The sequence below is a fragment of the Heterostelium album genome (assembly GCF_000004825.1).
Source record: "Heterostelium album PN500 unplaced genomic scaffold PPL_scaffold8, whole genome shotgun sequence".
NCBI lineage: Eukaryota > Evosea > Eumycetozoa > Acytosteliales > Acytosteliaceae > Heterostelium > Heterostelium album.
The window spans coordinates 1328878-1346961 of NW_008805070.1; the positions used below are offsets into that span (position 1 = coordinate 1328878).

The window sequence follows — 18084 nt, forward strand, 5'->3', positions numbered from 1 at the left end:
TTGAACTGTAAACTAAGATATTTTTAAAAAGTTATATGGATTGGTTTTGGTGAAACATTTAAATGGATCATAGTCTGCTTGTATGTCTATTCTTCTTGAGAAAGCTATTTTAGCATTGTGTATTGATTGACAGCTTGCAATGTTGGATGTAATAAATCTAACTGCTAAATTAGGATCGGTTACTTTCAACTCGATTGCTCTAAGACAGTCTGTCTCTGGTCTATCCTTTAGTGCGTTCATTAGTGCAGAGCTATATACCAAACCTTTGATCTGCTGCAAATATCTATTGTTTTTGAAATAGGAAATTAAGATGGGTGGTGTCACAGGTTCACTGTCTTTAAGCACGATTCTCTTTATCATGGAGCTAGCTTCATCGAGGAAATGTGAATTGATAACCTGTGGTTTGTAGATAGTCAGCTTTGAGAGATTGAGTGTAATGGTTCTATTAAAGAAAGCACCAGGAATCGACAATGTCTTTAATCTATTATTATTTACAATTGCTTCAAGTAGTTGATCATTATTCAATAGATAACCACTTAGATGTAAATGTTCCAATCTATTATTATCATTATTATTGTTGTTGTTGTTTAAATAGGTTGCAAGATGTTGATCTATTTTACTTAAACGGACTCTCACGGTGAATCTTAAGCTTTTTAGACTAGTCATACTTGGTAATGTCTTGTCGATGAAAGTCTCTCCTATCAAGGGTTGTTCTATCATCAAAGCTAGCTTGGTGAGATTCGCCTGGAACGGTTCAATGTTCGAGAGGAATACGGGCAAAAGCAGTCCTCGATATTCTTGGAGTTGTGTTGGGTTGGAAGCGAATAGGTAGTTGTCGTAGTTGACTAGAGCAAGTGGATCCTTTTCCTCGAGGTTGAACAATTTGAAACTCTCAATGTTGTCGGTGGCATATCCATTGAATATCTCGTTGAATGCCTGAGTGTTGTGTGACAGCCAGAAGCGAATCTGTTTGACCTTGGTTAGCATACCGGTGAGGCCGTTCAGGTGGTTGATTGCATCGGGCGGTAGCTGCATTGCTCCCAATGCCATTTGGTAATGACAAACAACGGTGAGACGAACTACACTATGAGCGAGTCGTTCTGCCAACTGACGGTGCTTCTCTACATCGAACGCCTTGTTTGTAAGGATCTTGAGAAATCTAATATTCTTCAATATACAATATCTACTGTTGAGATGCTGTAATAGAGTATCGGGATGATCATCGGACAATGTGTAGCCATCGATTCTATCGGACATATAATTGAATACTCTCCAACTCACCAAACCAAGCTCAAGTTTGGCTCGGAACGGTGTACATTTATCATAATAAATGAAATCTAGAATTTCAACTATACATGGCCATGTTAAAGAAACTGTCATATTATTGTTATTATTACTTTTATTATCTTTTTTGATTAAACTAAAGATAAATAAATAAATAAATAAATTGCAATTTATTGCTTTTTTTAAATTAAAATTTTAATTAAAATTTTACATCTTTACAAAAAAGAAATTTTCATAAAGATCTTGTTTAACGAGGATTCATTCCATCTCACACCACCTTAACAAAAATTCAGAATTTTTTTTTTGTTAAATCTGATACATAACATTCTTTGTCGTCAAAGTTTTATTTTAACTGTATTTGAATTGAATAAAATAAATAAATTAAAAAAGACAAAAATAAATTATTTCTTATATATATTTTTTATAGAAATAAATTTAAAATTAAAATAAAAAAAACTAATATAATTTTTAATTGATAATCTGTTTAGATCGATCAACTCCGAATTAATGAAAATAAAACCTGGTTTAAAAAAAAGGGTTACAAAATTTTGTGATCCAAAAAAATAAATTAAATTTTTTTTTTATTAACTATATTTTTTTTTTTTTTTTTTTGAAATAACAGGTAGAAATTTAGACTTACACAACAGGATCACAGGGATTCATACTGTTATTTTTTCAAATTAAAATATTAATTATATCTATATATATATATTAAATATTAACAAACAACAAACAAACAAATAATAATCTTAATTTAAATATTTTTTTGTATTTTTAAAATCAATTATATATATATTATAAAAGATTAAACTCATAGAAAATGTCACCAAATCCAGTAGAGTTGGTCGATAAAGCTACATCTGAATATTTGATTCAGATGGATTGGACCACCTGCTTACAAATATGTGATATTTTAAATAATGATTCTATAAAGTATGTTATTTTTTAAATGTGTTTGCATCAGCTGCTGATCGATAGACACTAATCATTCAAATTATAGTGCAAGAGGTGTTGTCAGAGCAATCTTGAAGAGATTTAAAGAGAAATCAAGAGTTATTATGTTAGCATTAGAAGTATGTATAGCAATAACAACAACAACCCAACAACAACAACAATCACCACTTACCAAAGATCTTAAAATAATATAGTTATCAGAGTCACTCGTACAAAACTGTGAATGTACACATATATTCTTTGGTGAAAGAACTTTTCAGACTGAATTAGCAAAGTTAATCATGAATAGAAAGGTAAATAATAATAATTTATAAATAGACTGATTTTTTTTTATTGACGAATTTTGTTTATTTTATTTTATTTTTTTTAATCAATATTAGACAAAAGAGAATGTTAAAGATAAAGCATTGGAATTGGTAGATACTTGGGGACATGCTTTTCAATATAGACAAGACATTCCAGGTTACTATGAATCATATTCTTTTCTTCAGCGTTCGGGATACAAGTTCCCACCAAAGAGACCGGATGCACCTGTACTAAATTTCAATAGAGGAAGAGGTGCTCCTCCTTCTTCGCAGTCAAGACCACAATCATCGATGATGCCACCACCACCATCAGCACACTCTAGCAACAACAACACTGCCTCCAGACCGACCTCGTCGTCAGCGGGAGCAGCACCGACCAGTCTTGCTTCCTATACAACCGTTCACCAAGATATCTCATCGATCAAAGGCAGTCTCTCTGTGTTCCAAGAGATGGTGTCGTTCTTGAATGTCGAAGAGGAAGATCCCGCCGACAATGCACTGCTCCAAGAGCTGAAGACACTGCTCAAGGAGAATCAAAACAAAGTGACCGAGTTGATTCAGAATGGCTCGGCATCGGAGCGTGAACTTGAAACACTGTTGCTGTTGAACGACGAGTTGGTTCGTGCATTCCAAGACTACGATAATTGTTGTGCCAAGCGAAAGCAGTTTGTCGACAACGGATACAGACCAGTTCCACTGCCCGCCAAGAAACCAGTCAACGAATTGAGAGACATTGATTTTTCAGGTCAATTCAACACTCTTTCCATTGGTCCTCCACAACCACAACATCATCATCACATTGGTCAACAACAACAAATGCAACAACAACAACAACAACAACAGCCACAACAACAATATAATAGCAATCCATTTACATCAAATTATAATGGTAATAATGGATATCCACAACAACCTCAACAACAACAACAACAACCAGTATTACTTAACAAACCTCCAGCATCAAATCTAAACTATAATATTTATAATTCACCCTCTAATAATCAACAACAACAACAACAGCCATCATTCCAACCACAACAGCAACAACCTCAACAACAGCCATCATTCCAACCACAACAACAACAACAACAACAACAATTTGATGAATTTGATTTATTCCTTGCAAATAGAAATCAACAGCAACAGCAACAACCTCAACAACAACCAACAGCACCATCATTCAATCCAAATACATCGACCAATCCATTTGCAATTACACCATATAATAATAGCAACAACACTAACAACATCCCACAAACTGCCAAGTCAACACCAGCAATCATGCCACCACCACAATCAAACAATCAACCACTTAAACCCTCTGCTCCAATGCCACCACCTTTTAACAATCCATTCAGCCCAAGCTTTCCAAACTACAATGCTCTATCACAACCATCTCCAAATAATAACTACATGAACAATGGTATGAACAATGGAATGAATAACGGTATGAATAATGGTATGAATGGTGGATCTGGTAATCCATTTGGAGGCATGGCTTATCAACAACCTCAACCACAACAACAACAAAACATGAGAGGTGGTATGCCAATGTATCAGAACCCTCAACAGCAACAACAACAACAACAACCAATGGGATATCAATATCAAAACAATAATGATCCATTCCAACAGACGCCTTATATGCCAAGTCCACAACCATCGAACCCATATCAATCACCATACTCTAACTTCACACAATACAATAACAACAATAGTTCGCCAATGAACAACAACAACAACCAGACACAACCAAACAAAAACAATCCAAATCTAAACTCACTCATCTAATATCGATCAATACATAATTGACAATGTATTTTTAAACATTAAAACAAACAATACTACATAATTATAAATAAAAAAACTATTCACTTATTGTTTTAAAAACAATTATAATCAATTGATCTTCAAATCTCATATTTTTCCAATTTTGGTAAATTTAATTTTAATTTGGATAAAGCCGAAACATTAAATTATAACATATTTAAATATTATAAAGTGACAACAAAACAATATGAATGTAAATAATAATAATATTAGTACTAATAGTTCAATTATTACACTGCAAGTTGGTACATTTTCAAATTTCATTGGTACACACTATTGGAATATACAGGTATGTCTATTTATGAAATATTAATACAAACAAACAAACGTAACTAATAAACTTATCGATGATATAATAATAATAAATAGAATGATAACTATAACTATAGCATTAATAATAAATTAGAATTCGAGATAAATCCTTCGTTACTCTTTAGAGCTTCCAATAATAGAGATGATAATACAAAGTATACTCCTCGTGTATTAGTATTTGACTATGCTGATAACTTTGGTGCTATGAATAAAGACGGAGTTGTATATAGACACAATCAAAATAATAAACAACAACAACAACAACAACAAAATAATTACAATAATAATAGTAATAATAATAATGTAGTTCGATATGAAACTAAACCAATTGGATCACCTATAAATATAGATGATCCAGAACAAGATAATAGATTGTCAAACTTTGAATTTTGGTCCGATTACTTACAGACAGATCTTACATCTAATAACATCGTAACACTCTCACAAGTCAATCAGAATAACAATATATCTGGTAAATTATTTAGTGATGGAATCGATTTATTAGAACAATCAAATGAAATCGTATGTAAATTAATTAAAAAAGAAATATAACAACTATTCGTTAGTACTAATGTTGTTGGATGCGGTTTAAATAACATTATTTTTAATAGTTGGATCATTATCAAGATAATCTGAGAAGAATGATGGAAGAATGTGATTTAATGATTGGATTCCAATGTTTTACGGATGTCGATGGTATTTGGGGTGGTGTTTGTTCGTCGCTCTATGAACATCTTCACGATGAGTATGGTTCACGTCCAATCGTGACTTTTGCAACCACTCCACATTCTTCATCGATCAGCAGTCTCATGGAGTCTGCAATCGATGAGCGTATCTACAACTCTGCTCACACCATTGCCAACATTGCACAACAATCTTCACTCTATATACCACTTTCAGCACAGCGTTGGTCAAACCTACAACAAAGCTGTAATCTCTTGAATGTATGTAATTAAACAAAACATAACTAATCAAACTATCATCAAACAAACAAAACTAATACTATATATATTTATATATAGATGAGTAATAGATATCAAACATCATCTATTATTGCAGCGACAATAGATACGACAACACTTTACTATCGATCAAACTTTAATCTTGGAATCTCTGATTTCTGTAAACATTTGGCACTTGGTAGTCATAAGAATATATGCTCGCTATCTACCAGTTACCCAGGCGATATCAATGCATTCCATTTCGAAAAGATGTTGGAACAATACCAACAACAATCAACTCAAACTGTAGTACCACTTTATGCCAATCCACTCATGAATTTCCTTTCTCCAAAATTACAAAATGTAAGAATAACAAATATCATAATGTGTTACGAACAATTGTTATCATTCATAATAGATCTAATATAAACTAATTTAAACAACTACTACTACTTCTACTTCTTCACTACAATAGTATGTTAATGATAGATATATACCATTGAATGAAATCATTTCAATAAGAGGTGATATTGTTCCGGGTGTGTGTGATTACGGGAAGGTGAAGGAATTGTTGGAGTTGAATTTACATTTGTCAAACAAAGAGGGATGTTACTCGAATGTAATGAACCGAATGATCTGCAATATCAGACAGCCTTTCCATGTTGATAAACCAAATCACTACCCAGTGTATCAGTCAACGACCAACCACCACCACAACACATCATCAACAACCATATTAAGTCATCTTCAAAATAGTAATGCCATCAATCAGTATCTAACACCGCTTACGAAATCATTTAAAGAGATAATGACCCACAAGCGTATACACCGCCCCAATCAAAACTTTGATATTGACACCGACAGAGAATCATCGGCCACCCTCGAATATCTAATGACTGTCAGTGATGCTTATAGCTCATCATCTAGATGATTACTCAAAAAAAAAAAAAAAAACTAAAACTAAAAACAACCAGAATTAATTCAATGTCATGTCATTGCTCCTCGACAACAACCAGGAAATTAAAATAAAATAAAGGACACCCTAACCCCCAAAAATTATAATTCTATTTTATTCGATTTTATTATATATTGGGTAAATAAATTAGTAAAACCAGAGTGGTAATGTTTGTTTATTCTTCCATCCAACGCTTTCAGAATCTCATAATAATGATTTATATTTAGATAGCTCCTCCGTTTGGTTGAGTGAAAAAAAAAAAAAAAACCGTAGCAAAATTGCCATTTTTGATGGTTTTTATTATTTTTTTTGCCAAATTTTAGATATTTTTGTAATAATCAGAGTTTTTTTCTTTTTTTCATTTTTTTTTTTTGATAGAAATGGATTGAATTTATTTTTTTTTCAATCCTTTTTTTATAACAAATTTGCAGTTAGAGGTCAGTTGGTTTCATAATTTAGAATTATTTTTTTGTTGACTCCTGTATAACCTCGTTAAAAAGAAAAAGATATTAAATCTTTTTGAACCATTTCATAAATCGATCGATTAAATAATAAATATTATGATAAAATACAAAATATCTACTTAGAGTCGATTTTATAATCCAACAACAACTTTTTTACATTTTTTTTAAAGGTTTTTTTATATAATATTATTTTGTAAAATCTATAGTAGTTTAAGTTCAACCACCACTTAACTTCAAACTTCTTCTCCCTCTTCTTTATTTCTTCTTCCTCCACATACCTCTTCTTCTTTATATCAATATAATAATAATAAAGTAAATCAAAAAAAAAAAAAAAAAAAACTTCACCTCAGATACATACATCTTCAAAATAGTGATAATGAATGACGAATTTTAAGGAAGATGAAGTTTTTAAAATTCCTTCTCATTTGAGTAAGGAATTTATTGAAAAAGAAAAAATAAGATTGTGGACCGTTGCTTTGCAGTCTAGACTGGAACTTTCTGCCCAAATTACCAACACCAAATGGGTTTTCGTAGGAGATCAGGGTGGAATTAAGTATTGGAAACGTGAGAATCCACTCAGCAACACTACTCACTCTTCTAAATCTGAAATCATTGTAAACAAGTAGGTCAAACTTGATATTGATAATTTCTTGATGGAAATAGTTTTTCATTATAATTCTTATTCCATATTTTTCAAATCTCTTTTCTTTTTTTTAATTAACATTCTTTTCCAAAAAAAAAAAAACAAAAGATCTACAAGTACAGTGATGAGTTTTATGTCCGATATAAAGAGATTACATCTTTGGAATAAATATTTTTCATCATGTACAAAGATAACTGATTTAATAGATAACAAGAATGTCTATCAGGATTGTGTTTTGCTGCATGGAAGTCCGCATCTCTGGTTGCCCGGAAGAGACAGTTGTTTGGTGAAATACTCTGGTCCACATCCCCACTTGCCCAAGAGCTATGTCCGTGTGATTCGCTCCGTTGAGACACCGCTCTGTCCAGAGATTCCAGAGTATATGCGTACCCAACTTATTTCCGGTTTCACAGTCGAGGAAATTAATCCGAATACCTCGAGAATCACCAATGTTATTGTGCACGACTTCAAGGTGTGCAATCCACCCTCAGTTTGGGACTCATGGCTAGTTCCCTTCATTGCGAAATGCGACAGTTGGACAATCAACAAGATGGAAAAACTCAAGCATTTCATCGAGTTGGAACCAACTTTCGACGGCGATCTTCCACAGAAACGACCAACCAAGAAACAACAGAAACAGAAACAAAGAAAGGAAAAGGCGGATCAACCATTCAAGAATTTAGTTTTCATCAATAACTTTGTAGATAAAGATAGTAGTGAGATTATCACAACGACATCGGTAATGTCTAATGACATTGACAACAACAATAACAATAATAACAAGAGAAAGATGGATGATCAACAATCCATCAAAGCAGAACCAAACTTTGACCAACCAAGCCTATTCTCATTGAATCCAAAGAAAAAGTCTGAGGACATTCTCGATTTCCTGGACGAACAACAACATCATTTCAATCTAATATTCCAAAAGAATGGAGTATCTCTCATGGGTATGGTCATTCCAGAGAATCGAATTAACTTCACAAATCTCCCATTGGAGAAATCATCTTTAAACAACAACAACAACAACATCATCAATAATAACAATAATAATAATAAGATCGACAATTTAAATAGTGTAAATAATTTATTAAACAACACCAGTTCAAATGAAGTTGAAAATGAGCTAGGTGTGAAATATCAAGATATACAAGACTATATCAATTCACAATCAGCGCATAAAATGATTTATGTTTATAAAGCTGTAAGTTTTTACCTGTTGGAAATTTCATATCAATGATTTACATATGATAATAATACTAACTTCTAATATTAACTAAAAATAGGTATTTACAACACAATCATCTCCATCATCTATATTATTTTCACTACTGGATAGTGATAAGAGAAAGAATTGGGGACGTCCATTCGTGACCAATACCAACGAACTCTGGGAAAAGAACAACATGGCGGCAATGGAGATCAAATCGCATTTTATGAACTATTTCACGAATGGAAAGAGTACTACCATTCCATTGGACTACTATATTCGTGTCAGTCAGCATATTTTAGAGATAAAAGAGAATACATTCTCAAATTTACCTGATCGATCGTCCACCAATCATTACAACAACAACAACAACAACAGCGGATACAGTAGTCTATTGGTCACACTCGAAGAGAGAAGCAATGGTGACACTCTACTGGTCAGACAAGAGAACTTGGTCGATGAAAGACATACCGAGCGTCACATTGAACTGATCTTCTTTTTAAACAACAAGAATTGGGCATGGTCCAATGTAATCGTTGACAATCAACCATTGGCGACAGCAGCAACAGCAACTCCATTTGGTGGACCACCACTATTGAACACACCGAACAACAACAACAACAACAACAACTTCAACAATAACCACCATCATCACAATCAAAATCAACATCACCAAAATACATATCAAAAATCACCAATAGTAAATTACAACTTTTTAGATAGAGTGGCAATGAATGCCTCATTGTTCTTCAAAGAAAGCATCGATGAAGAACAATGGAGAGTTCAACAACCAACAACCACTACATCCTACCAAGATCACCATCATTAAACTTAGTACTTGGAATATTCAAATTAAAATGTTATTTAATGTTTTTTAGAAACTCCGGGATTTATGGATCGAGGAAAAGATAGTTTCTCACTTACCACATGTCGTGTCATTTCACACCCTTTTTCGAATCCAACAATCAAATTTAATTATGATTTTGAGAAACAATAAATTTACAATTTCTCTTTTTTTAAAAATTGTTCGACTAAACAATAAAAATCTTTGATTGTGTTGTCATATTAATCAATCATAATAATTAATTACTCTAATAGTTTTTGAGAAAGTGAAAATTTAACAAAAAAAATTATTAATTCAATGAATTGTAATTTTTTTTTTTTTTTTTTTTTTTTTGATCAAGGTTTCTTTCACAATAGTACCGTTATAAATGAAAATTATTCAAATTCAATTTTTATTTTTCAAAAACTTTGCAAACAAACCACTGATGTCATAGAGTATCCAAGGTTTGAATCAACAGCAAAAAAAAAAATATTAACAAAAAATAAAAACAAAAAAAAATAGAAAAACTATTAATCTTCCCACACACATTTTCCTTTTCCTTCAATCACCACCAAATAATTATAATTTTGTTAATAACTAATAAATCGTTTAAAATACTTATCTATAGATAAATAAATAAATTTAGATTTATATATTATATTAAATTTATTTATTTGTTTTGTAAAATCATTTCCTCATTAACAAATTTTTTTAGTGAAACCAACAATCATTAGATTTTTGAAAAAAAAAAAAAAAAAAAAAGAAAAAAACTTGAACTTATTTTTTTTTTTTTAAATCTTTTTTGTTGTTTAATTTTTTTTCTTATCTTTCTTTAAATTAAAATTATATATATAAATAAACTATACATATCTCCAACTATTATTAATATTTATAAATATAGATTAATTAAAATTTTGTTTGTACAAGTTAAAAAAAAAAAAAAAAAAAAAGACTTATTTATTTAAATTAATAGTTATTAGTTATTTATTAGTATTAGTTAGTGTTATTATATAAAAATAAAAATAAAATAAAAGTGAAGTTAAGAAAGAAAAAAAAAAAAAAAAGAAAGATAAAAAATTAAAAATAATAGTAGCAATAATAAAATAAGAACAACAACATTATAATCTCATTTTTATTTGTTCGTCACTTAGAGTATACTAGAGATGGCAAATAATAATGATAGCATCATGGGTGATCTCGGTGATCACTCAAACTTATCGGATTTCTCAAACTTTAGAATGTCACAATCATTGGATCTCAATGGTTTCGTCAATGCTTTCGAAAATGGAAGTTGCAACACATTTCAATCGTTTCAACAGCAGCTTCAACAAACAAACCTTGGTATTTCAAACAATATATTTAATATAAATACAACAACAACAACAACTAATAATAATAATAACAACCTACAACAATTCAATAATAATAATACATTTCAATCATATCAGCAACAGCAACAGCAACAACATCAACACCAGCAGCAGCAGCAGCAACAACAACAACATATACATATTCCATCATCACCACAAATACCATCATCACCAATTCAATCACCAATGTTACATTCATCGACTTCACATCAGCAACAACAACAACAACAATATCATCATCAACAACAAAATAATCAACAACAGAATTTGAATTCAAGTTATAATAATATATTTGGTGGAATGGATCTCCAAGCGGAATTGAAAGAGTTGTGTTTGTCACTACGGAATCTATCGTCAGAGTCAGTTCAGCATTTGTTTTTCTTGTGTCGTGCTCTTCAACCACATGCCACTGAGGACTTGCGACTCCAGCTCATCACAAAGATGTTCAGTGACATACCAAAGATGATCGACCAGCTCAACTTCTCCAACTACGTGTCGTATGCAAACGAACCAAGCAACCACGCTCTCAAGCTATTTCTCGACTTTAAGGAGCTCTCCAACATGCTGGGTCACGTCAGCTACGTCCAGCTGTTCCAGCTCACCAACAACTTGATTCCACCCGGTTCACCGCAGTTCCAATTTTCCATACTACAGCGTATTCAAGAGTACTTTCAGCACATCAACTACAACACCTTGAGACAGCTCAACGCAGAGAACGAATCATCGACAAGCTCACAGACCACACCGTTCCTCACCAACCAGCGTCTGCTCCAAATCGACCCATCGATCCCCGTGGAAATCATCCATTTCATCGCCGCCATGATGTCGCTCCCCATGAACGAGCTGCTCTCTTTCCACTCGTGGTTCACCGTGCTCTCCAAGAAGATGCTGGCTGTGCTACTCGCCATTCTCCAACTCGAGTCGGCGACCGTGCTCGAACTCAAGCGTATCTTGGCAACCAGCTACCCACCAGTATTGTTACAACCCTTTGAATACCAACACCACCAACACCAACAGCAGAAACAGCAGCAACTCCAGAATCCACCACAACAATATAGCAACTCACCTTTGATCAACCCAACCAGCACACCTCCCCAAAATCTAATACCGGATTTCAATATACCACTATTCCCACTCAATCTTTCAAATTCATTTGGCTCAGTTCCAAGTGATCAAATGCACCAATCGCCACAGATGCAATCAATCAACAACACACTCTCCCAAAACATACCCAAATCACCAAGCACCTCCCAATCCCAACTCCAGCAACAACAACTCCAACTCCAACAACAACAACAACAACAACTTGTAAAGAATGAATCATCACTACTACTCAATACTTCTGAATCCTCCATTTTAGCATCTTCAACAACCACCGATGATTGGTATGTGTTTACTCAACTCTATTAACTAACGAAAATTGATTGTTGTATATTAATATTTATTTTCCCAAATTTTCTTTTATTTTTCCTTATTTTTTATTTTCAATTATTAGTCCATTTTATTTAAAGATTGCAAGACAACCACCATCGACTACGGTTTATCAAAGAATTCTAAAACCATTCCCATCGGTCATGTTATGTGGACCCGGTGTCGAAACAGCAAATCTCTCCAATTTTTTTGTAGAAGCATCTCTCCTACGTAATGACAATCACTCTGAGCTAGCAACCTGTCTCGATGGTAACAAGATCTCAAGAATCTCAAACGGTGTCTTTGCTCCTTTCAAAAAACTTAAAATCCTCTCAACCACACAACAACAAAGAACACTTTTCCGACTCAAGTTTGTATTAAAGCGTTATATTGGAAGCGACTTCCAAACAATCTCAAAGGCATCAGTTCTATCTGATCCAATTGAAGTTTTTTCACATACTATTTATTTAACTGATAAACAAGATGGTAAGTTTAAACTATATATCGATCTATTCGATTCAATTTAAAGATAATATATATTAATTAATATCAATTTATTATTTGTATATAGTACCATTACCACCAACTGTTACAGAAGTGATTCCAGCACAGGGTCCACCCAATACAAGAATGGTTGTATTGGGATCTAATTTTGTCAAGACCGAAAGTCTCTGTGTTGCATTTGGTCCGATGCAATCCGCAGGTCAATTTTATGAAAAGGGTACTATTATTTGCAATGCACCAGAGCGTGTAGGTTCAGTTAAAAGTGGTACTTCTGTCACTGTTAAAGTCAGCAATGATGGTGAACAATTCTCTACCGACAACATAAATTTTACCTACACCAGATAGGAAAAAAAATAAAAAATAAAAATAATAAAAAATATAAATATATAAAAAAAAAATACCAAAACCAAAGAAAGAATAATCACTTGCTTTTTATTTTGATAAATACAACACCTTTTTAACTTTGCTTCAAACAGAACACCCATTGTGATTTATCAACTTTAAAAAAAAAACCAAAAATGCAATGGTACCTCGGATTGGCGTTTTTATTTGAAAAACCAAAAACTTTCACACTCCCCCCCTTTGTGTTATGACCTCCGAATTAATCTAATCATTTAACAAAAAAATTAATCATTAATTTCTCTTTTTGTTGTGAATGATTTTATTCTGATCTTATTTTTCTTGTTAACCTTTTTTAAAGTCACATGATTTAATTATTTATTTCATTTCAATATTCTTTTTTAATTATTTTATTATTTATTTAATATTTATTTGTATTGTATAGATTATCTTTATATCATGGGAAATCAACAAACAAGACCTATTGAAGAAAGTATGTTTTTATATTACGAGTACTAATATATATATGGAGTTTTGAAATGTATGTTAATTGATTTATTTGTTCCTATTGAATTCTTTGATAGATGATCCACAAAAGAAGAAAAGAGAACAGATCATAGAGGAGATTCTTCAGACAGAGAGAAGCTATGCTAATTATATGTGTGTCATTGAAGACCTATATATAGAGCCAATGACCAAGAAATCGATTGTCAAGAAAGAGAGTCTGGCAGAGTTATTCTCAACGATACAACCTATCATTCAGTTCCATCGTGATTTCTTCCAAGAGTTGGCTATCTGTTACAACTCTTTCAATTGGGCATCACAACCGATACCACTCACCAGAACCACCACCAATGACGATGGTACAACTGTAACGACCACAACCATTTCAAAACCATCGCCCACTGCCAAGAAACCACAAACATCATTGGAATCAACCATTGCCATAACTGATATTTTTAACAAACATGTAATTACTATTTTTTACAATATATTTTTAACAATATCTATCAATCAATCTAACTGTTAATTATTATTGAAAACAAATAGAAAGGAAATTTCAAAATATATAGTGCCTATATTGTGTCATATGATAATATTATGATTACTCTCAATAGACTCAGAAAGAAATCATCTGTTTCTACATTTTTAGATGCAAGTAATCAAATTAAATTAAAGAAATGAAATAATTTTAACATTTTATTATCTTTGAATATTTCTAGAAAGCTAGATCAGATTCAACCTCAAATGGACAAGATCTAAATTCTTTATTGATTATGCCAGTTCAAAGACTACCAGTATGTTTAACCAATAATTATAGATTTTACGATTAAATTTATAACTAATTTCTTTTTCAATTAATTTAGAGATATGTTTTATTATTAACTGTATGATAGATTTCTTTTGCATTATTTCTACTGTGCTTGCTTACTTACTTGTTTATCATTAATTTTAGGAATTATTAAAAAGTACACCAGCTGGACATGCCAATATTAAGATATTGGAAACATGTATTAGTAATATTAAAGCTGTAACTTCATTCATCAATGAAGCAAAGAGAGATGATGAGAATCAAAGTAAAGCAAAAGAATTCCAAGATGGTCTAATTGATAAAGTGGTAAGTTGTTGAAAATATCTATTAAAGATAGAGTCAACAATAGACATACTAATTTGTTATCATTCGCAAACATTAGAATATTATGGAAGCATTTAGAAAATTACAGTTAACAGGTGAGTGCTCCATTCACAGTATGTATCCTGTTAAAGAAGAGGAGGCAATCATCAAGAGAATTCATAAGCACAGAAAGACAAAGTCTGCCGCCAAGGTAGAGGATGTATTCCCAGAGGAATTTAAACTTGGCAAGGACTATACATTCTGTATTTTCAACGATTGCTTCCTCTTGATGTCAAAGCCACCAAAGTCATCAATCTCCAATCTCTTGAACTCCAGTAAAGTCTGGACTATCAATGATTGTTCACTCTTGAAGAGTACTAAAATCATTGATGTATTGAATATCTTTGGTAAATATAATATTCTTTGAATTTAATTAATACAATAGACATCCAACGTTGATATACTAATTACATTTGTATATACATATTATATATATATATATATATGCAGATTTTAAACATTGTGTATTATTAAGTACAGAGAGATCATGTTACTTTATTCAATTTTCAAATGCAGAGAATAAAGACAAGTTCATCAAGACGATTGCATTCATCAGTAAGATCGATTGGAAGAAATCGATGGCAGTTACCGATGCCAACTTGGCTCAGACTACCTCTAATGCATACTCTAATCTACCAAGTGTTCTTACATTGCGTCCAACTGCACCAACACGAACTACTACCTCTGTGTCTCTTTCGGTTTCTTCTAAAGACAACAACACTTCCCATGCCAAGAAAGAATCATTCTTCTCGTTGGGTGTATCAAAGAAAGAAGATACCACAACAACAACAACAACAACTACCACCACCAACAACAATAACAAGAAGAAATAACCAGACAAAAGATCAACACAGATATCAAATACCAACTACTATTTATTAAATTGTTTTTTTTTTCTTAGAAAAAAATACTAAACTAAAAGACAAAAGAATTGTAAAATAAACAAAGATTTTTTTCGAAAATATATTAGAAAAGAATTAATCAACAAACAAACCGTTATAGTTAATTAATGTCTAAAAGAAAGAAAGAAAGTCAGAATAATAATAGTATAGATAATAGTAGTCATGATAATAATAACCATTTGTTTGTGAAATTACCATTTCTTTTATTAAATAAAATAGCAAGAGAGTTTGATGACATAATAGATACAATCTGTTTTAGTTTAGTTTGTAAGAGATGGTTTGAAAATAGAAATAAATATCTATTGTTCAACTGTAAAGACTTTAGTAGTATTTTGTTAAAAGATCCCAACAACATTAATAGTAAACAATTTACATTGAATTCTTATATGAATCTATTTCAGGAATCAATCAATCAAAAATCAGTTTATAAACTATTGATCTTCTCACCCAAGAATCCCAGATATGATCATATATCTGAATACTTGCAAAATAAAGATACAAATGCCGATTACTATCAAACATTAGGTAACTATTTCTTGTGCTTGTTTAATAATAATTGTAGTTCAAATATATATCTAACCTAATCAATCTATAACTAATTGATAGATGAACTTAAGAGAAGCGAAATACCATCAAATTGCAATTGGATTATAATGGATAATTGTATAGTTATTGACGATGATTTCATTGATAAACTTGAAAGGTCAAATGTCAATACTCTTCAACTTCTTAGCGATCAACCAGGTAGCATGCGAATCAGTAGGATATTACCATCGAGTATCAAAACTATCATCTCTGAGTCTCCAATAGAACAATCTGTATTACCATTGGAATTGGAATCTCTTAATACCGATGCATACAACCAACGTATAGATGGATCTCTCTTTCCTCGATCACTCAAAGTTTTAAAGATCTCTAGTTATGGAATTAGACCAAACAATTTCGGAATGCTACCACCCAATCTAGAGGAATTGTATTGTCCAATCGTAAACCTTAAAAAACATTTGGATGACGGTGATCAACTTCCATCAACACTAAAAATCGTAACAATATCACCAGATAGTTTGAAGTTTATCAAGCATCTACCATCAATTCACACACTCACAATAGACTGTCAGAATTCAGGTGATAAGCTTGAAGTTGGTGATATTCCAGCGAGTGTCACCCACCTTGAAATCTATAGTTTCTTTGGTGTGAAAATCACAAGTGAAATGATTCCACCCAATATCAAATATCTAAAACTCAGTGGTAGTACTTTATTCGACAAGAATACGTTTAGTTTGCTTCAACACTTGGAAACATTGGACCTAACGGATTTATCAACAATAAAACATCAACACTTTGGTACTCTCCCAAACAGTCTTAGATCTCTATATTTACCATTTACATTCAACAAAAGCATCAGTAGCTCTATGGTGTTACCTAGGATGTTGGAGTTCTTGGATCTAGGTTATAGCTTTGATTATAAAATCAAAGGATTATCTGTACTCAAGTCACTCAAGACGCTGGCTCTCTCCAAAGATATGTATAGTGAAACACTCAAAGCTTCATCGATTCCGAAATCAGTTGAGACTCTCCATTTCAAAAATCCACTGTTGATTTCTCCAGATGTAATACCACCAACCGTTAGATCGATATCTTTCACAAAGGATTTAGACCCAATGTCACTAGCAATACAAATCCCACAAACGATTAGTTCAATCAATTTCAGATTCAAATCAACAGACTTCAAAGCAAGACGATTATCCAAAGAATCATTCCTTTTATTTGGAGTAAATCAAAATGTAACAGGTTATTTTTGCAATTCAATTAAAATTAAAGATACACAACAGAAAATAAATATACAATTTTAAGTTGACAATAATTTCTCTGATTAGTTTTGATAGTTCAAATAAAGATGAACACAGATATTAATTAACAACTATTTATTAAATTGTTTTTTTCAAAATTAAACTAAATAATAGATACAATCTGTTTTAGTTTAGTTTTTAAGAGATGGTTTGAAAATAGAAATAAATATCTATTGTTCAACTGTAAAGACTTTAGTAGTATTTTGTTAAAAGATCCCAACGACAATAATAGTAAACAATTTACATTGAATTCTTATATGAATCTATTTCAGGAATCAATCAATCAAAAATCAATTTATAAACTATTGATCTT

General features: G+C 31.8%; 7 protein-coding genes across 7 annotated transcripts; 6 read left to right on the top strand and 1 right to left on the bottom strand.

Annotated features, from left to right (window-relative positions):
- Positions 1-12: 12 nt before the first annotated feature.
- PPL_08153 (uncharacterized protein) lies at positions 13-1947 on the bottom strand (the record flags this gene model as incomplete). The annotated part of the gene is made up of 2 exons (XM_020578977.1): positions 13-1420; positions 1925-1947. 2 exons carry the CDS (start codon positions 1945-1947, stop codon positions 13-15), a joined length of 1431 nt encoding a protein of 476 aa, XP_020430816.1.
- Positions 1948-2104: 157 nt separating this feature from the next.
- Positions 2105-4334, top strand: tom1 (GAT domain-containing protein; the record flags this gene model as incomplete). The annotated part of the gene is made up of 4 exons (XM_020578978.1): positions 2105-2217; positions 2285-2357; positions 2433-2531; positions 2619-4334. The coding sequence occupies 4 exons, from the start codon at positions 2105-2107 to the stop codon at positions 4332-4334; spliced, it is 2001 nt and encodes a 666-aa protein (XP_020430817.1).
- Positions 4335-4560: 226 nt separating this feature from the next.
- Positions 4561-6557, top strand: PPL_08155 (uncharacterized protein; the record flags this gene model as incomplete). The annotated part of the gene is made up of 5 exons (XM_020578979.1): positions 4561-4662; positions 4743-5207; positions 5297-5629; positions 5708-5989; positions 6447-6557. 5 exons carry the CDS (start codon positions 4561-4563, stop codon positions 6555-6557), a joined length of 1293 nt encoding a protein of 430 aa, XP_020430818.1.
- An 868-nt stretch (positions 6558-7425) lies between these two features.
- PPL_08156 (START domain-containing protein) lies at positions 7426-9727 on the top strand (the record flags this gene model as incomplete). The annotated part of the gene is made up of 3 exons (XM_020578980.1): positions 7426-7667; positions 7797-8892; positions 8975-9727. The coding sequence occupies 3 exons, from the start codon at positions 7426-7428 to the stop codon at positions 9725-9727; spliced, it is 2091 nt and encodes a 696-aa protein (XP_020430819.1).
- A 1157-nt stretch (positions 9728-10884) lies between these two features.
- PPL_08157 (IPT/TIG domain-containing protein) lies at positions 10885-13350 on the top strand (the record flags this gene model as incomplete). Its single annotated transcript, XM_020578981.1, has 5 exons — positions 10885-11422; positions 11644-12037; positions 12150-12476; positions 12587-12987; positions 13073-13350. The coding sequence occupies 5 exons, from the start codon at positions 10885-10887 to the stop codon at positions 13348-13350; spliced, it is 1938 nt and encodes a 645-aa protein (XP_020430820.1).
- Positions 13351-13803: 453 nt separating this feature from the next.
- gxcE (RhoGEF domain-containing protein) lies at positions 13804-15901 on the top strand (the record flags this gene model as incomplete). The annotated part of the gene is made up of 8 exons (XM_020578982.1): positions 13804-13837; positions 13929-14314; positions 14568-14642; positions 14712-14732; positions 14801-14962; positions 15069-15366; positions 15470-15705; positions 15731-15901. 8 exons carry the CDS (start codon positions 13804-13806, stop codon positions 15899-15901), a joined length of 1383 nt encoding a protein of 460 aa, XP_020430821.1.
- Positions 15902-16028: 127 nt separating this feature from the next.
- PPL_08159 (uncharacterized protein) lies at positions 16029-17774 on the top strand (the record flags this gene model as incomplete). The annotated part of the gene is made up of 3 exons (XM_020578983.1): positions 16029-16446; positions 16528-16990; positions 17105-17774. 3 exons carry the CDS (start codon positions 16029-16031, stop codon positions 17772-17774), a joined length of 1551 nt encoding a protein of 516 aa, XP_020430822.1.
- Between the last annotated feature and the right edge of the window lie 310 nt (positions 17775-18084).